An 18,364-nucleotide genomic window follows, 5' to 3' on the forward strand; every position below is an offset into this window, starting at 1 on the left:
TGACTAATGAGATGGCGGGAATTACGAAGTGACCATGCCTTCGCACTGTGGACTTGGGCAGTGTTCGTGATGGAAACCCCACGCGCTTACTAGAGCTTATCTCCACGCATGCCACTCTATAGTGTCACGTTTAGTCTTGCCGTTCTTCATACCGCTTGTTATATGCACGCACTCGCCTACCTCCACCTCCCTTTGTACACCTCGTACAGAATGGATCGGGTGGCGGATGACTACTAGTAGTTTTATCGTGTTGGTGTGTCGTTCCATGGCCCGGTCAAGAGTCTTATCGTCAGCACTCTTCTATTTATTATATTGAAAGATCCAAATCTTGTGAATTTGGAACTCATTTAACATTATACTAGTAGAACACTATTATTACCAAGTTACCATCAAATGTCATATTTTTTTGTTTGGAACTTCCATATTCGCTCTTCGCAAGCAAAATCAAAATCAGCCCTGGAGGACAACGCTAGCATCCCACGAGCTTCAAATTTGACATTCTTTGGCCAATATGAATATTTCAATTGTACTCAAGCTGCTCCTTATGGGGTTTCCATGGCAAGTGGGGTATAGCCATCCGTCCGCCCATATTTTCCCCGAACAACGAGGTATCATGCAACCACAGCCAGACTACCCTCTTACCATGAAATCTTCAACGCTTGATAAGAGAGCTTTTCCTAATGCTCCCGATCAATACACCCCGCAGAGTGAAGTTTGTTCTACAGACAGACCATCCATCCGCAATGGGTCAATGTTATCGACCAACGAAACCAAATGGCTTGAGCAACGACGAAATTTCACCGTTGATGCAATGATAAAATTCCTAGCTCGACAAGACTTGGGCTCTCTGAATGGGTCTTCGTATATTGAGAAGAATGCTGCCAATGCATCCGCGCTTCCAGTCCTTGGAATTGCAGCATCTGGTGGTGGTTATCGAGCACTCATGAATGGCGGGGGCGCCTTGCAAGCCTTTGACTCTCGGACAGTCAATTCCAGCCTTCCAGGCCATTTAGGAGGTATACTGCAGTCCGCTACTTATCTCACTGGGCTGAGCGGGGGCAGTTGGTTAGTGGGGAGCATCTATTTAAACAATTTTACAGACATCACGTCACTGCGAGACAGTGGAAATGTGTGGATGTTTCAAGATTCAATATTTGTTGGCCCGACGCAGAGCACAGATTTCGATGTTCGGACGTTCGAATATTTCTCACAAATACAGGATGCCGTAGCCGGAAAATACAGTGCTGGCTACAACACTTCCATTACTGACTATTGGTACGACTGAGAGGTTCTCTATAGTTACCTGCCCTTTGAAAGCCGATGCTGACATAGCAGTCAGGGGTCGGGCACTCGCCTATCAGCTCATCAATGCTACTGAAGGTGGTATCAGCTACACCTGGTCATCCCTTGCGTTAAGCACGGATTTCCAGAGGGGGGCTACGCCCATGCCCATCATTGTAGCAGATGGTAGGGCTCCTGGGCAAGTTCTCATACCTGATAACACGACAGTGTTCGAATTCAATCCATGGGAGCTCGGGACGTTTAATCCACCGTTGGAGGCTTTCGCGCCTCTTCAGTTCCTCGGGTCAAATTTTTCTGCTGGAAAGCTTCTTCCAGGAGAAAAATGCGTTCGGGGGTTTGACAACGCGGGATTTATCATGGGAACATCATCTTCGCTTTTTAACCAAGCATTCCTGATGGTTAACAACACTGAAGCACCTCAGGCAATAAAGAATTCTCTTAATCGAATCCTCGGCTCAATCGGAGAGGCAAATCAAGATATTGCCGTATACGAGCCGAACCCCTTCTACCTATACACCAGTCAGTCCGAATACGCTAATTCTACTGTCCTAACGCTAGTAGATGGCGGAGAGGACCTTCAGAATATACCACTAGAACCTCTGCTACGGCCGCAGCGCAAAGTAGATGTGATCATAGCACTGGATTCCTCCGCCGATACCAATTCGCGGTGGCCTAACGGTACTTCCATGGTCGCTACATACCAGCGCAGTCTAAGTTCATTAGGCCACAACAGCGGGATCGCCTTCCCATCCGTGCCGGACCAGAATACCTTCGTCAACTTGGGGCTTAACCACCAACCTACCTTCTTCGGCTGCAATAGCTCAAACATGAGCAGCTCGGCGCCCTTGGTCATCTATATTCCGAACTCACCGTACATCTACCAATCGAATGTATCTACGTTCGACTTGCAGTATAATACCACAGAACGTGATTTCATTATCGAAAATGGCTATGACGTCGCTACGATGGCCAATGCAACAATCGACCCGGACTGGCCGACATGTTTGGCCTGTGCGATCTTGAGTCGAAGTCTAGAGCGCACCGATACCGCCGTCCCAGAAAGATGCACGATGTGTTTTCAGCGGTACTGCTGGAATGGCACCACGAATGACACAGATCCGGGCACCTATTACCCCCCTTATGCACTCTCGCAAGCATAACTCAGCAGCGCAGTGGAGTACGATGGGTCTAGCTTAGTTACTGTCGGCTTCTGAGAGTCACCCTCTAGCAATTGTATCTTGTGCTAGTATTTCCGCGCTTTGTTTATGAGACTATGTATAGTTGGCCCCTTCCAAGGGGTTTAATAGTTTCATGTCTCGAAAGTCTTTCTTGTGCAAGTGAAAAGCGTTCAACAATAGTCGAAAGTGATGATATTTCTTTCCTGTAGTTCCACTACAGAAGCTGGTTCTTGAATCATAATCGGGATTTTTTCAATCAGCCGCAATTCTACCTAACATTTGAGCATTGCAGTACAATTTATTTAAGCCTTGCTGCCTCTGAATGTGGGCCTACAGGCACGAATTTTGACTAGCACTTGAGGTCTTCATCCACATGTGCACACCAGTGCACACTAGTTGGACATCAGAAGCTTAGAAAGACTTCCAGACAGAACAAGTCCATCAACACATGTGCATGTGGTTCGTATGTCATGACATACCTAATCTACTTGTTCGACTACGATTCGAACTCCGACTGCATGTGTGCAGAATACCTATGAATTTCAGTTGAATAAAGAACTGGATATAGTCAATTGAAAAGAAATATGCCGGGTGGCTAATATACAAAAACATGAAATCAAGGTTCGTCGTTCATGATGCCGCTTCCATTGAAAAGACTAGGGCACCGGTTGATAACTTTGTTGACCCCATCTCGATTGTCCCCACGGTTTCTGGGACTTTTCTACCCCTGCGAGCTCGGAGCCTTGGTCATGGTCAAGAGCTCGCTGAAGTCGACCCTGGCGTCGTTGTTTGATACACCACCAGGAGAACAGAGCAACTAAGAGTCCGCCTGCTGCAGCCGAGCCACAGTAGACACCGATGTGGGCACCTGTTCCCAGATCGTCCCATTTTTCGGCCAAGGTCTTCGCAGGTGTCTTCTCAATCTCCGCCTTTGCAGTCGAGTTTCCACTGTGGTATCGTTAGATGAGATCATTGAAAGCAAGATAGGTTTTCAAAAACTGACCTGATTACTTCAATGCTGTCGAACGAGCCAGATGTGCCGTTATATTTGTACTCCTTTCCAGAGGAGAAATCCTGCACCCGAATCTTCTGTATGCTCATTGTGAAAGGCACATCGTCCCAATCAACAAGTCCGCCGCCCCATGCAAGATTGCCGGCGGAGGAGCTGGCAAGACCAACAGGCCAGACACTAGCCTTGACTCGGCAGGGGGTTTGCGGATAATTCTTGCCGTACACCGTCTTGGGCTCGGAATAGTTGACCGTTCTCACGAGATCCCCATCAATCCACCACTCGAGCCTCTCCTGGGTCCAGTAAGAGGTATAGTTGTGCCACTCGGTATCCGCATTCTCGACATAATGGTATCCGCCCCGATCGCTTGTGGTCGTGTTGCCTTTGCCGAAGAAGTCGGACTGCACTCCACTCGTGTTATATCCCACCCATTCCCAGTCAATCTCATCCAGATCATCTGATTGCAGGATCACACTGCTGATTATTCCCGCCCCCTTGGCCATTTTGACGTGTGCTTCCATGACACCGAAGAAGATATAGAAATTCGAAACTAAAAGAGTGGAAGCATTCTCGGTTTTGATGGAGAAGTCGGCGCCATCGCTGGTGTAGTCGGCTGTGCCGGTTTGCATGTCCCATAGGTTGGTGTCGAGGGTTGAGTTGAGCCACCATGTGGCCTCGGTGCTGAGCGCGTTATCTGCCGGACATGTTGTGTCTGAGGTAAGAGGATTACAGTCGGTGGCAGTGGTGATGCCTAGTAGAAATGTAAAGACAGCGAAAAGAACGTAAAAAGGAGAGGACGCCATGACGGCAACGATCTGATAGGGAAAGAAAAAATTTGGGGTGGAATTAAGCCAGATGAATCCACATCGTTTATTATTATTGAAATGAATAAAGGAGGCCTGTTCAAAGCAGGGAATTGGTTTCTTTATTTAATTTTTAGGGGTTGCAGGTACCCGCATGCATTTTGGAGTGGGCCAGTAGGAAAACTGGGAAGCGATAAATGGATCGACATGGGGAGCTAATTTAGTGTAATGGATAGGTCTCGGTCTTGGGCTTGGCCATGATAGGCAAATCGATATGGTGAGAAGCTCGGCATGTCTTGGCTATTTTTGGTTTTCAATATTGTGGAATCTAGTGGGAGCTTTTGACATGAATGAATAAACAGACTTTCAATACGCCCCGTCAGTAATGGAAGAGAAGATGCCCATTATTCTTTCATCTGTCAACCTGAGAGTCAATAATTTCAAGGGTCCAGTGGCTTCAGCTCAGTTATGACTAAGCGGTGATGTAGCTCCCTAAACGGGGTTAGTGGTGGGTCGATCCCCCTGACAAGTGACGAAGTGACGAAGCGAAGAAAGCGAAGAACCCTGCCAAATTGTGGATTAAACCTCAATGCACAAAACCCGACATTTGTCCAATCAGGTACCTTGTAGAACGTAATCTCCGTTCAAACGGTGTCTGCCTATATCTTGTGCACACTTCTCCGTACTGCGTACAGGGGGCTACAATGTAACCGGGGAGACTTGTCTTCTAGAGCGGGTTTAGGACATGCAGGATTACGTTCAGTACAAAGCAGTGTACATGTGACGTGGAGGATATTCGCACTTGCAGGACACTTGTAGCTTCCATTAGCTTATTGGCTATCAAATCTCAAATCAGAAATGGTGCACAGGTTAACTGCTTATCTTATCAGTACGTCAGAAAGGCCTCCAGATCAAACAATGCAAACATGTATCGGCTTGTCGCGATGAGCCGCCGGGTTCCATCTGCCAATCATTCATTGGCGGGAGCGGATAGTATTTGAGCCCACGAACTCCCAAAAAAATAGGGGAGGTTCGGGAACTTCTTGAATACTACTATGCTTTCGTATGTCAAGCTGAGACTGTGGAGTTAGCAATTTGGCAGCCAAGATGCTGGGCGCACTGGTTTTCGCATAGCATCGATACCCTTCAAGCCGCACTCGGCTCGAAACAGTTTGGTTATCAATGGCGCATGTCAGCCCATCAAGCATGATTTGATGCACTTGGTGAAGCGATTATGTGGCTGTGTCAGCTCGGGTCCCAATAATCCTCGATGGACCAATAAAATCGGCTTAGACATGATTCATGTCAGCCACATGGTTTGTCGAATCCCCCTCGAAGCGATTCATGAAATTAACCAAGCTTTCCGAGAAGAGCATTGATTTTTACCTGAAGGCTGAAGTGGCTCTTTCAGAGCCAGGCCCAGTATAACTATATGATGCTCCCGTCGCGAAGGGATCGTGGGAAATCAGGCAGAGTGGCCAAAAAAAGACACGGTATTGAAGCATGGGATAGAACGCTATAAACTCCTGCTAAAATGAAATACTCTCCCTTCGAGGCTCTTCCTCGTGACAAAGGTCTGTGTAAATTATTGCCAACGGTTTCGTTGCTTTCAGGCTATTCGATTGGATAACCCTGGTTTGCCCAACCCTGCAACATCTCTCCGCTCAACAGCTTTTGGTCCTTGATTGTGGGGGAAAGAGCCGTTTGACCTCGGACATGACGTGATTCTCTTGTCTCTTGCATCGGTGCTTCATCAACTTCTGCATCGAACTTTTCGTTCAGCTCTACGCCGTCCGTGACGAACTCGTATGTGCGGGACTCTGCATTCGCCCATCCGGTCCCTATACAGTGTTATTTTGGGGCCCCAGTGCTTCCCGGGCCGATATGAATCTCCGGAGGTGAAGTGATTTTGTCATACCATCGTATTTGCAAGCATCCTCCCAATCTTCAGTCAGGAAATGGAGAAATCCCCCATGGCTCACAACTGCAATCTCTTTTTCCGGGCGAGCCTTGAACCAGGCCCTCACATCGCGAGCTCGAGCTCGAATCTTCTCTCTTGTTGGTTCATATCGGCCAGTCTGTCGCAACACAATGAAATCCGTTTAGCTTTCGTTCAATCTGCATACGCAAACACTCTGCTTATTACCTTTTTTGTCCAGTCGTCGTCGACCAGACTTAAATCCACTGGAAGATTCGCCTCCTCCATCTGCCTTTGCAGATCGACACGCTCAGTACCAATGTCACATGGGAAATCACTGACTTCTTGGAGATCCGGAAGTGCAATCATTTTCAGCCAGGGCTTAGCCTCAAATGCGGGGCTGAGAGCTTCCAGTCCTGTGTGTATTGCACGTCGCATGGGTGAGGCAACTACCAAGTCAATAGAGTCGCTGAAGGTAATCTCGCGCCGTAGTTCCTGGCATTGTTGTCTTCCTTTTTCGGTCAATTCCGGGTCAAGGAGGCTCCAATTTTCGGGGCCCAGGTTGTGGTAACCCTGATGCAATCCAGTTAGAAAATGAATAAAGAATGGAGGTGGGTCGGAATTCATACCTGCGCGTGTCTAATGAGATGAAGCTTTGGTGGCATATTGACGATGTCTTGGGTTGAGATTGTGATGGAGAAAAGAAAGATTTGAAGTTCAGGGTTAATGAGATCTGGCCCACTGGTTATAATAGATGTTCACCGGGGTAAGGATCATTAGCGCTTACCGCTTCTTTGGTACAAGTCTCATGACAAACCAGGATTAAATTCCTGGATTTCCATTGCTACCGCATCTTTAGATAGAATCGGTATAGTCGATACTTGGAAAAGCCCCCCACGTGGCTCCACTTTTAACTTTAATTAGCCATCTTGGCATCCCCTTTGGGACTAGCGTACTCACCTATCCACCTACCAACGGTGCATGTTTCGCGATTCCAGGTAGGGATTCGTGCCATGATGCAGATGATTGTTCCAAAATGGGAATCTCAACAATCTCGACTCCGGACTCACCCGGAAATGATCTGAGCAACAAGCGGGGAAATGGGCATTCCATTTCTTGGAGCATTCACCTTATCTCTCGCTTTGACAGCAAAGGTGTGCACTAGTTATGCCAGTCAGACCCTCCATCATCCCAAAACTTTTGATTCACAAAGAAATGCAAGGCCTGCACTTGGATACACTTGTTTATCCGGCGTGGTAGGATGGTGTCCGTGGGTTGAGGTGACTTCTTCGAGTTTCAAAGCGAGTCGATATCGTTGAATTTGAATCCAACTCGAATATGGATTTCCAATCGATGTACTCTTTCGACGACTTGTCTTTGGTGTACTGAGTCAGTGGCTCCCAAGGTCGCGGCTCCAGCGGTCACGCGGAGTACCAGCTTCTGCATGCACTCGCGCATGACTGCTCGATTCCACTGCACTATAGAATAAGGTCGTGTCTGCCTGCAGGAACTTCATTCCCCTTTCTCTAGTATAGCTTCGAACCCAAATTTCACCTCGAAAGCCCCAAAAAGCCTCCATCGGGAGATATGCTCCTAGCAACCAGCTGTTTTCTAGAAGAAGCTGGTTCTTCGGTGTTCTGATAGACAACAATCAGTGATGAAAAGGCTGCTGTGGACTGCACAAGGAGTACAGAAGTTGAGGAGATTTGATCTCGCATGGCTTCACCATTACCTATGCTTGCAACCATACTCACATGCATATAGCACATCTTCTAATGTTAGATAGGCCAGGCAGCCTTTTCTAATATTCTGGTCTCGCTACTCTATAGATCCGTTCAATCATTTCAAAAGCTGTTGTATGGTCCATGACACAGATCCCCACAACAATGGAAAGGTAGATAGATGGAGTGAAGGCGGGTTATCTGGTGACAACAGAATGGAATTTTGGAATATTCAAATGAAGGTTAAGGGATTGTATTAACATTAAATGCATTAATTTTCACCTGCCCACTATTGCTCTAATATAAAATTTATACAGGCTTTGTTCTTATTATTATCACCCTCTTGCTCAATCCCCCCTTCCTCACTCTGCACTTGATCATCCGTCTGCGGACTTTCTGTTCGATCCTGTCCAGCAGGCCCCCTCCTCTTTTTTTCCCGTTCCCGGGCCATGTACAGCTCCCGCTGGCGCTTACGGGATGCAATCTCCCCTTCAAGAGGGTTGCAGGTTAAGGAACGGGAGACACGTTCCCACAGTTTGATCAGGCGTTGCTTTATCCGATCATACTCCTCCGTTCCCACCTCTGCCTGCGTGATCTCCTTTTGACACGCCATAAGAGCCTTAGTGCGTATGGCTGGGATCTGAATAGTGGATTAGCGCTATCTTCGGATTCATTTGCGTAAGGGTTTCCATACCATCACACAGGTGCTCCGTCGTTCGGAGCAATATACGCACTTCCTTTGCCGGGATCCAAAGGGGATTCCGCATTTTGGCACTTCTTGATCTGCCTTGATATAGCTCGGCCACAGTCGGAAGCACCGAACACAGACTTCACCCATAGTATGACCTAATGCTAAGCCATATCCGGTTGCCCCGCCTGGTGCATGGTCCCATTCATCATCCCATTCGTCAGATGTATCTTCAGCCACCGGTGCCGGTTTAGGGGTAGCCTTTGCCGGAGGTTCTTGAATGGGTGCATTCAGATGCCCCATCTTACGTTGACAGCAGCAGCATTCGCATATTTGATTCTGCGGGGTGTTATCCTGTTCTAATAGTCGACTGGCCAGTAGTACTTCTGCTCTCGCTTTAGAGCGGGGGCCCCCCTTTGTGACCACTCGCTGAAGGGACGCTTGGAAATTCAAAATTGCTTCTGCCAATAGCAGGTCCCCTAGTGCATCTTTGGGGGAGGTTACTGAGTCCATGTGGGGATATCTCTGGGCTGCGAATCTTTCTGTAAAAACTTATATTATGCATGTGATGAGCTGTATTAAATTTACGGAGGCGGCAGAGATTATAGCGGTGAGTACAGGCAATTAATTTACCGGGCTTTCTTTCTCCCGGGTTTCGTCGCGATCACTTACCCAGCTGAGTCATCCATCTATATTTGAACAAGGAAACATAGTAGTTAACTAGTAGTATTTTCCGGTGTCAGTGAATTATAAATAAATTTCATTGAACAAGAGATAATTCTGATAATACATTTCAGCTTCATGACAAGATGAAAGACGACAGGATGCTGGCAGCAAGTTGCGAGAAAAAGATGGATGAAACCCCGAAATCTAAGAGAAATAAAGTGGATGAATGGAAAGGTGGATTATGGATATGTAAAATGAAGGCGGGTTATCTGACGACAACAGAATGGAATTTTATTTTGGGAACAATGAACACCAAGGATCAATGGATTCCAATAAAAAGGCATTGATTCCTTTTTAGCTCAAAATCTGGTAAGTCCACATGCTTCTATAATAGCCTTCGAGGCTTTGTGTTTCCTCATAATCCTCATTGTGCCCATTGTATCTATTTCTGTGGTATCTTTTCTTTATTCCATTATCTCCTTTGTCTACAAATAGTAGACTGGACTCGGCTTGTGGTATATAAAGGCCATCGAGGCACCACAAATCGAGTCCAACAACAACCTTCTCCATCATCACATCTTTCACATCTTCATCAATCAACAACAAAACCTCCTATTCTACCATTATTTTGATATCAACCACCCACTCCTATTCACTTGCCTAACATGTCTTATAAGCACGGTAGGTTTGAGACCGACGGCAATGACCTGCAGAAGCAGATGCAAAATGCTCAACAGCCAGGATGTAAATTTCCCCGAAGCACAGTCGACCTGGATGATCTCAACAAAGACGAGTGGACTATTAATTATACTTACGAGCCTCTTCCCCACGGACTAGCTTGCTGGACTGGGCGACTTGGACTAAAAGCAAGCATTCCGGTTCCGGAGGGTCACGAAGGCCCATACCGCTATGTCTGCCTGATCAAGCGTGAACTTCCACCTATCAGCTGGGTGGGCCGCGTTGGAGAAGGTGTCATCGTCTTGGACATTATTAATCGGGTAGATGGAAACACTTACTACATTAGTGACCTGACTAAACTGGCCTATCAGGAGTTCTTTGACCTCGATACGCTTCGGTATGTATTTGCAACTTGTGTTGTGAACGGTGAGACCACATACCTTCTGAACGAAATCTACAACGCTCACGATATCGTCCCTTTCTGCAGCGCTGAGTACACATGGGAGGCTTCTACTGCGGAGTTTAGAGCCTTGATTGGCTGCGGCATTGGTAAGTGTGTTTCTACATTCATTCTTGCTGCCTATGGTCAAGGTGTCAAGCAGATTACGAAAATCATCACTTGGCGAGTTGATGCAGAGCTTGAAATGCTGTTCTACATTGAAAATGTTGCTTAAAGGCTGGTTTCTTTTAGGATATCTAGGTATTCATTTTTTTTGGTTATTCAAATGTTGTTTCTATTCGTTTAACCTTGGGGAAAGTGCAGACATGTGAAGTTTATAGAATCCAAATATTTGCTTTTATCCAATTCAAATCAATTTGATATCTAAGATTGTGATATATCTATCAGTTTATTTCTAAATTTCCAATTATATTCAGATTTACCCACAAATGCTCTCCGAGAAGGAACTTTATATTTTGTAGATTGTAGCACTGTAGCCCAGCGTCGAAAGATGTCGAGAAGAGAGTCAGGGTGATTCTGTAATTACCATTTTCGAGTAGAAGTCCAACCGCAGGTCCTTGCCAAGGTGTGAAATTTTTTAAAATTCTTATCTCATCTCATCTCATCTTCCAGATCACTCTTTACTACTTGGGTGCCTGCGGGTTTTTTCGTCTCAGAAATTCCCCGTGAGTAGTCCTTAGCACTTGCAAATACCGAAATCAAGTACGCAGTACCTAAATTTCAAGGTTGGATACATCCAGGGCTACTACCTTACTTGAGCCTAGAGACATCCATACCTGCGACAAATATTCTCACAAGAATTTAAATCTCACCAACATTTGAATGTATCCAGAAAACTTGTAACCAACTGGTAGCTTAGTATTACCTGCAGCGATTACCGAATTCATCCCAATGTACTTTCCAGAGCACGTCATGGTACACAAAATTGCGAAGCACTTCCCCTCATTGAAACTGCGGACGAATGCCCCAAATATCTTCAAGATTTGACTTAGAGATATCGCAATCAAAATAATTTAATCTAATGAATACAGAATGACAAGCATCAAATCAGTGGCTATCATTGGGGCAGGAGCTTCAGGTAATCAAAAATCCAACATCATAATCGTATCTCTCGCTCAGTTTCTCACCCATACTAACAAGAACCCTTATACAGGCGCAGCAGCAGCCGCGGCCCTCACAGCGGAAAAATGGTTCGATCGAATCAGGGTGTTTGAAAGGCGAGAAACCGCAGGAGGAACATGGTAGCGAAAGCCCCGACTCAACACCAGAATGATAATTTTTTCTCACTTTCGCATCAGGATATATGACCCAGATCCAGGACACCCATTTGATCTCTTTCCAGGCAAGCTTCCAGTTGATATAGATCCGCCATTGGAGATTCCACACTCTCTCCCTGCGAGCACTCCACACTCGACACGAGAACGATACGATAGAACGCCTATATATGAGAATCTCACGTTAGTACTGATCAAGTCACCACCCTTGGCCTGCTCGAGCTAACATATTGCTTTCATGGCTTCTCAGAACGAATGTACCCGATATTGCAATGTCCTTTTCGGATCTCCCGTTCTCGCAGGGACCCTTCGCTCCACACTGGGTTCCGAAGCAATACATCGAAAACTACTTTTCCAGTCACCAGACAGACAAATATCTCGTAACCAACACAACAGTTGAAGGTATTTCGAAGCTTGAGAGCGCAATTACAAGCAATTCTCAATGGTCGCTCACCTTGAGACGCTTCCATCCTGTGAACCAACAAGACGAATGGTGGCAGGAGGACTTTGACGCAGTCATCATCGCTAACGGGCACTACTCTGTGCCCTATGTGAGTAATACAACAGAAATTATCCGGTCTCGAGCTGACAGCCATCTTTCGCACACAGGTACCCAGCGTTCCCGGCCTCGAAGATTACAAGACCATCTTCCCAGACAAAGTCATCCACTCCAAGCAATTCCGCTCCGCTACAGACTTCACTCAACAAAGAGTAATAATTATAGGCAACTCAGCCTCCGGACAAGATCTGACAACATCACTTGTCCGCGAAGCCGCTCACCCCATATACCAGTCCCGCCGATCAGCAGGTCGATGGGACGGCGACGAGCCTCCACCAGGCGTGGAATGGAAGCCCGTGATTACGCGATACGAGCGATCGGGGGAGATAGTGTTTGCAGATGGGTCGACTATACCCGGCGATGAAATTGACAAGGTCATTTACTGTACCGGATATAAGCCTTCGTTTCCATTCTGGAATATCCAGCGAGGTGGACAACCACTTTACGATTACAGCGAAGGTCGATTGGTGGGCAGCTATCTGCATACCTTTTTCAGGGAACTTCCTTCCATGGCTATTATTGGTTTGCCAAGGGTCTTGACATTTCGTTCCATGGAGTATCAAGCTATTGCTGTTGCGCGGGTGTGGTCTGGTCGTGCCGTCTTGCCTGATAAGGGAGAGCAAAAGCTCTGGGAACGGAATCGTGTCGAGCTGACGAAGCGGGAACGACGAAAGTTTCATGATATATCGTGGGATGATGGGGAAACGGTGCAGTACCTACAGGCCTTATTCGATCTTGCGGGCCTGCCGAGGCTGGATGGTTCGGGGAGATACCCGCCTGTTCTGGATGAGAGAACGAGGTGGGCCATTCAGAATATCAAGAAATATCCTGAACCAAAGAGAAAAAAGGATCAAGATGAAGATGGCTACGTGGTTTTCAGCGCTGGGGAACTCAAGGATAGTCTTCATTTTATCTGATTTATCATGCTTCTCTGATTTATCATGCTCCAATCAAATCGGAATATCCTTCCCTATACTGCGCCAAAAGTCGCATCTCTTCTTCAATTCGACCAGACGAACGTTCTCAAACCCATGATCAACGATGACAAATTCTTCGCCTGTTTGCTGCAGCTCCGGTACGCCGGGCTCCGACGAATTCGTGAGTTTGTGCGCATTTGGATCACCTGTCTGGAAGAAACTAGCGAACGCGCCGGTGTAACCTTCGTAGACGACGCGATTTGTCACTTGTACTGAGTTGACAGAGTCCCACTGTGTCTTCTGTCAGCAAATATTCCAGGTTTCGAGCTCAGAATTTTCAGGAAAAACGAACATAAATGGCATCACTCCCGTGTGTTGCCGGCGAGATCGAATATTCACCAACGTATCCCTTTCCCGGTGCCGCTGACGCCACCCAATAAGCCGGGCAGGAGAGTACAACATCTCTATAGATGAGTCCCGCGCGAATATAAGTAGTATTATATTCTGTGATAGTCTCAGAACTACCATTGACCGGATAATAAGTGTTCTCCACAGCTTCAATCTGTTTCTTTGACAGTCCAGGCAGGAACCCGGTCAACCACTGATGGAAACTTTCAGCTGAAGAATTGAATCCACCCGTCAAATCAGCATCAGCCAATCCTGAGGGAATGAAATTTTGTCCTTCGTGAGTGTTGTACATCCCCCAGACGAACTCTGTATCCAGGTCCCCTTTGTTCACAGCTTCGGTAAGTGAATCAGCCAGGAACTCGCCATCGATGACCGGCGCCCATGTATATGAGCTGGTGGTGTAAGTACTATCATCATCAATGATGAGACTCGCGTCTCGAATAGCCTGCACATCAACCGACTTCAAGCAAGCGAGGGTCTCATCGTCATGCTTATATCCAGCGCAACCAGTCAAATTCGCCAGCTGGTTGTAAATCGACTCAGCCTGAGGCGCATCGTAGGCATAAGACTTTGGCCAGAAAGGAGAACTAGCAATTGCTTTTGAAAAGAGCTTCGGGTTTCCATTGCGCCCATTCGCTAGCACCTGAGCAACCACAGAGCCTCCGCCTGCGGATTGGCCCCATATACTAACGTTGTTCGGGTTCCCGCCAAATTGGTCGATATGGCTCTGCACCCACTTCAGCACGTACTGCTGGTCTAGCAAGCCCGGATTGAGGTCCGAGGTGGAAGATTCCTTGATCGATTTGCCAGGCAAGAAACCGAACGCATTTAGGCGGTAGTTGGGGTATATCACTACGTAATCGTTGAGGGTGCTCACGTTGAGAACGGGGTATGAGTCGGGCGGCATGCCGAAAGCAGCATCGCCTTCGATGAATGCGCCTCCGTAGAACACGACAAGGACCGGCCTTTTCCCATCTTGGGATGAATCCCAAGGTCGAGAGAAGAGACCCAGGTAGAGGCAGTCTTCAGAACCGTTCACCGTGCGCTGGGGGCACATATCGAATGTCTGGTCTGTGTCATAGACGCTTTCGTTGATCTTGAGAGGTGGCTGAGGCGCGCGGAAGCGGTTTTGACCTGTTGGGGGTGCTGCAAATGGAATCTTGCGGAAGTATGAGAGGTTGTAGGAAGTGTCGTAATATCCCTGGAAGCTACCATAGCTGAGATTCACCAGTGGATCATCGAATGCGCTCGCGGTGGCTACCAAGGCCAGGATATGCAGGATAAAAGGTAAGAACTTTCCCATCGTTGCAGATTGGAGAAAACCACAACTGTCTTCTTCAAATGTTTGTAAATGATTTTGTTGGGCTCTTGTTCAGTAGACCCTGAAGGGTGCTTTATATGCCCATTTTGGGGAAACCGCGAGCCAGAAAAGCAGGTTCCCCACGGAGGAAATCCCGCAACGACGATGCATGGGGTCTCGCGCGGACCATCTCGAGGTATCTTCGATCAGGGTTCTGATATTGACAAGCAATGGTATCTTGAATCCCATTGGTGCAGTTATTGTTGGCGTAACCCTAGAAGTCGCGGGGATCAAATGCGGGGATGCATGAATGACGATTGCTACTTCGGTGTCGATCAACCCGACAAAAAGCCCACACCCAAGGACCAAGGTTTCTGTTTACCCAATGAAGAACTATTCTTGTCCGTGTAATAAATGTATGTTTCCAAATAAACTGAGCTTAAAGACTCCAAATACCTATGATTCCCTATCCGATACAAGTCCCTAAATGCACCCTTAACCAACCGTCCAAACACCATGTTCGATGCGTAAAATCAAATGTTACAAATGTTCACTTCTCAACTCATCTCATTTTGTAAATGACGCTCTTTACATCGTCATTCGTAGTTCTCGGGTAAGGCGGCGGCTGGCGCGGGTGTTGCGACGTGGCTCGGGGGCGTCGCTGGTCTCTGTGTCGGTGCGAGTATCGGAGAGTTCGGGCGTAGGGGTGATGCCAAAGCTGACGCCCCGATCACGGCGTGACACGCGAGCCTCGGAATCTGGGGAGAGGAATCGATGGATCGTGCGGTGATCCATGACTCGATCTTCACCATCACTGCCCTTGTCTGTCTTGGGCCACTGGAATCCATACAGTTTAGAATGCCGCTCACACCGAGGGCACTCCCGGCGGGTCTGGTATGAATTAGACTGGACAAACCATACGTCACATGTTTGGCAGTCTACCCAGCGGTCATATTTCTGGGCGAGGAGTCGTGAAGTTTTGGTGTAGTCGCCGGGGGCTCGCACGATGGGCATCTTGTCCTCGACAGAGGCGATAATCTTCCATTGGCGACGGGTTCGGCGGGCCTTGGGTTTATCGCTAATATTTTCAAGTGCCTCGTCATCGAGGTCAGCTGATTTCGATCGCTCCGACAGCAAATCTTGGTCACCGTTCGCCAATGTGCGAACAGCATCTGGGTGTCCTGCAGAGATCTTGGTACCATCCTGACGAGCTTCGATATCTTCGACCAAAGTCTTGAGACCCGGCTCGATCACTGAAGTAGGAACGCTTGATGTGGACGACCGGTTGGATTCCACTGTAGCAGATTCGGGAGATCCACAATCGATGGGAGAGATAGTGGTTGTAATAGTGGTCTCGATGGACTCGATCGGGGCGGTCTGACCGGTGATCGCTGGGAAACTAGAATGATCAAATCCTAGGACAGTGGGTATGGCCTCGGGAATATTATCGACAATCAACTCTTGTCTCAGCTTAGAATGTCGGTCGCCCCCTATGTGGGTCACAACGACCGTTGAATCGAAACCAGAGTCAGGTGTGGGAGGAAGATCGGTATCCGGGGTTGCAGTAAGCTCAGTGAGAGAGATCTCTTCGCGCAATTTGGAAGTTTGGCGCTGGAATTTGGCCTTCTTGCGGGGGGTAGAGCATAATGTGGGGGGCGATTCCACATCCAAGTCAGAATCTCGTCGGCGTTTTTTGCTGGGAATTTCTGCCGACGTCTCCTCGTCCATTGAGACCGGGGTAGACTCCTTGCTGTTCGTATCCGAGTCCGAATGTGATTGTGGCGCCCAGCCGTTACGGGCGCTACGTTCGCAAGTCAAACACAGACATTCACAATTGTCAATACCAAAATAATCCTCTCCATATGAGACCGTAATTTCTTCACCTTCGTAAATGTTACGCGTGGCCATAACAGACATGCCCTCGGTGCCCCGAGTCACCAAGCGACCATTAGCATCACAGTCGTGGTTGGCGAAGCGAGCGGGTCCGAGAAAGAACGAAGGGGTCTTCCGGCGGCTAGACATCACCACGCTGAAATCCTTTCGAGTCAAGCCCAGATCCAACTCTTCTTCCTTGGTCATAGATACAAGAGTCCCGCTCAGATATTTGATCTCCTGGCCCGATTTAATGAGCTTGCGAGCGCATATTGCGGCTTCGTGTTGCGTGATGATATACCGGTTTGTGGTAGTGACCTCAAAGGGACAGTCCGGGTGGTACATCTGCACATATTTGCGGAGATGACGGCGAAACCACTCCTTCTCACGGGCACTAGGCAAGTTGGTCAAGTATTTTTTTAGTCCCGGCAATTCCAACAGCTTGCGTTCGCCTGTTTGTATGTCCTTGGCAACAACCACATCGTGTAAGAGGATACGGCCTACGTCGTCATCGTGGATGCCGCGGGCCGGGCTGTACTTGGTACGATTCTTGCGCGTAGTGGTCCAGAAATAAGCCTATTTATAGACACGGTCAGTAGATGGACACCAGATGTAAAAGGGACGTGAGGAGCCTACATGATCAACTAGCGCATCTGTTGCGACATCGTCATAGCTGGCCAGTTTAGCCAATGTCAGGCGCTCACGGCGCTCGGTCGCCGGAGATATTGACCGCGATTTCTTGGGTGGCATGGTGGATATGGCAGTCACTGGCTGAACGAGTGGAACAAGGAGGACTCGACGAGCATGAAAATACAGGGCGTTCTGCGCGATGGAGCGAGTTCGGAGCACGCGGCAGTCCGCCGAGAAGGTATGGGTGTGAACAAAGAGGGAACTAGCGATAATTGTTTTATGGAGTGAGAGAATGAATGAATACAACAATATCACAACCCCAGCATGGTGAGAAGAAGATTCATGGGGGCGCCAATTGGTGCTGAGTAGGCTATGCCCGTCACAGATCCAAGGGGAAAACGAACACTTCACTTTCCGCGTTCCAGGAACTCGGGCCGTTCTCGCCGCTTTTACAATCCGCCCCATTATAGAGGGCCTTGCATACCAGCCATAAATTCAATAAAAATAGTCTTACAATGCGAGGTTTTTTTTCAAGCTTTCATTCAATTCTTATTCTTCATCGGCTGATTCAGAGGTTCTTTGACCCATAGGATTCCAATAATATCCATACTCTCACAGCATTCCCCGGGCTGTTCTACATATACTGTAGAATCAGTGCAAGACTTCCAAGGTTGAGACTCCAATAACCACCAGTTGACTATGACTACTAGAGTATACTACATCTATGGATGTATATGCACTGAGTAGGTATGTTTCAAAGGGTAAGTCTGTACTCAAATTTTTCATGTTTTAAATGTTTATACAGACATAGTACCTAGTAATTTATATATAGACACATATCTATTAATACACAGATTAGTGTACCTTCAAAGTTATACACAGTATGTATACAATCAAGGTAAATTATATGGATATCGACTGCATGTGGTATTCAAGTATACATATCCAATACACTCTTGAATTGATACCTATAGGTACATA

At 47.5% G+C, this 18,364-nt stretch overlaps 8 protein-coding genes across 8 annotated transcripts; 3 read left to right on the forward strand and 5 right to left on the reverse strand.

Annotated features, from left to right (window-relative positions):
* Positions 1-511: 511 nt before the first annotated feature.
* Positions 512-2,462, forward strand: plb2 (lysophospholipase Plb2; the record flags this gene model as incomplete). The annotated part of the gene is made up of 3 exons (XM_057168742.1): positions 512-1,065; positions 1,123-1,275; positions 1,340-2,462. 3 exons carry the CDS (start codon positions 512-514, stop codon positions 2,460-2,462), a joined length of 1,830 nt encoding a protein of 609 aa, XP_057017448.1.
* A 674-nt stretch (positions 2,463-3,136) lies between these two features.
* On the reverse strand, positions 3,137-4,292 carry N7466_009354 (glycoside hydrolase family 16 protein; the record flags this gene model as incomplete). Its single annotated transcript, XM_057168743.1, has 2 exons — positions 3,137-3,428; positions 3,484-4,292. The coding sequence occupies 2 exons, from the start codon at positions 4,290-4,292 to the stop codon at positions 3,137-3,139; spliced, it is 1,101 nt and encodes a 366-aa protein (XP_057017449.1).
* Positions 4,293-5,906: 1,614 nt separating this feature from the next.
* N7466_009355 (histidine phosphatase family protein) lies at positions 5,907-6,875 on the reverse strand (the record flags this gene model as incomplete). The annotated part of the gene is made up of 4 exons (XM_057168744.1): positions 5,907-6,133; positions 6,211-6,370; positions 6,439-6,783; positions 6,840-6,875. The coding sequence occupies 4 exons, from the start codon at positions 6,873-6,875 to the stop codon at positions 5,907-5,909; spliced, it is 768 nt and encodes a 255-aa protein (XP_057017450.1).
* A 1,345-nt stretch (positions 6,876-8,220) lies between these two features.
* N7466_009356 (uncharacterized protein) lies at positions 8,221-9,132 on the reverse strand (the record flags this gene model as incomplete). The annotated part of the gene is made up of 2 exons (XM_057168745.1): positions 8,221-8,571; positions 8,626-9,132. 2 exons carry the CDS (start codon positions 9,130-9,132, stop codon positions 8,221-8,223), a joined length of 858 nt encoding a protein of 285 aa, XP_057017451.1.
* An 818-nt stretch (positions 9,133-9,950) lies between these two features.
* N7466_009357 (uncharacterized protein) lies at positions 9,951-10,637 on the forward strand (the record flags this gene model as incomplete). The annotated part of the gene is made up of 1 exon (XM_057168746.1): positions 9,951-10,637. The coding sequence occupies one exon, from the start codon at positions 9,951-9,953 to the stop codon at positions 10,635-10,637; it is 687 nt and encodes a 228-aa protein (XP_057017452.1).
* Positions 10,638-11,969: 1,332 nt separating this feature from the next.
* Positions 11,970-13,173, forward strand: N7466_009358 (uncharacterized protein; the record flags this gene model as incomplete). The annotated part of the gene is made up of 2 exons (XM_057168747.1): positions 11,970-12,248; positions 12,307-13,173. The coding sequence occupies 2 exons, from the start codon at positions 11,970-11,972 to the stop codon at positions 13,171-13,173; spliced, it is 1,146 nt and encodes a 381-aa protein (XP_057017453.1).
* A 33-nt stretch (positions 13,174-13,206) lies between these two features.
* Positions 13,207-14,884, reverse strand: N7466_009359 (putative carboxylesterase; the record flags this gene model as incomplete). Its single annotated transcript, XM_057168748.1, has 2 exons — positions 13,207-13,464; positions 13,526-14,884. 2 exons carry the CDS (start codon positions 14,882-14,884, stop codon positions 13,207-13,209), a joined length of 1,617 nt encoding a protein of 538 aa, XP_057017454.1.
* Positions 14,885-15,469: 585 nt separating this feature from the next.
* N7466_009360 (SET domain-containing protein) lies at positions 15,470-17,503 on the reverse strand (the record flags this gene model as incomplete). The annotated part of the gene is made up of 2 exons (XM_057168749.1): positions 15,470-17,329; positions 17,390-17,503. The coding sequence occupies 2 exons, from the start codon at positions 17,501-17,503 to the stop codon at positions 15,470-15,472; spliced, it is 1,974 nt and encodes a 657-aa protein (XP_057017455.1).
* Between the last annotated feature and the right edge of the window lie 861 nt (positions 17,504-18,364).

Source organism: Penicillium verhagenii (genome assembly GCF_028828195.1).
Source record: "Penicillium verhagenii strain IBT 33310 chromosome Unknown utg000009l_segment0_segment0, whole genome shotgun sequence".
NCBI lineage: Eukaryota > Fungi > Ascomycota > Eurotiomycetes > Eurotiales > Aspergillaceae > Penicillium > Penicillium verhagenii.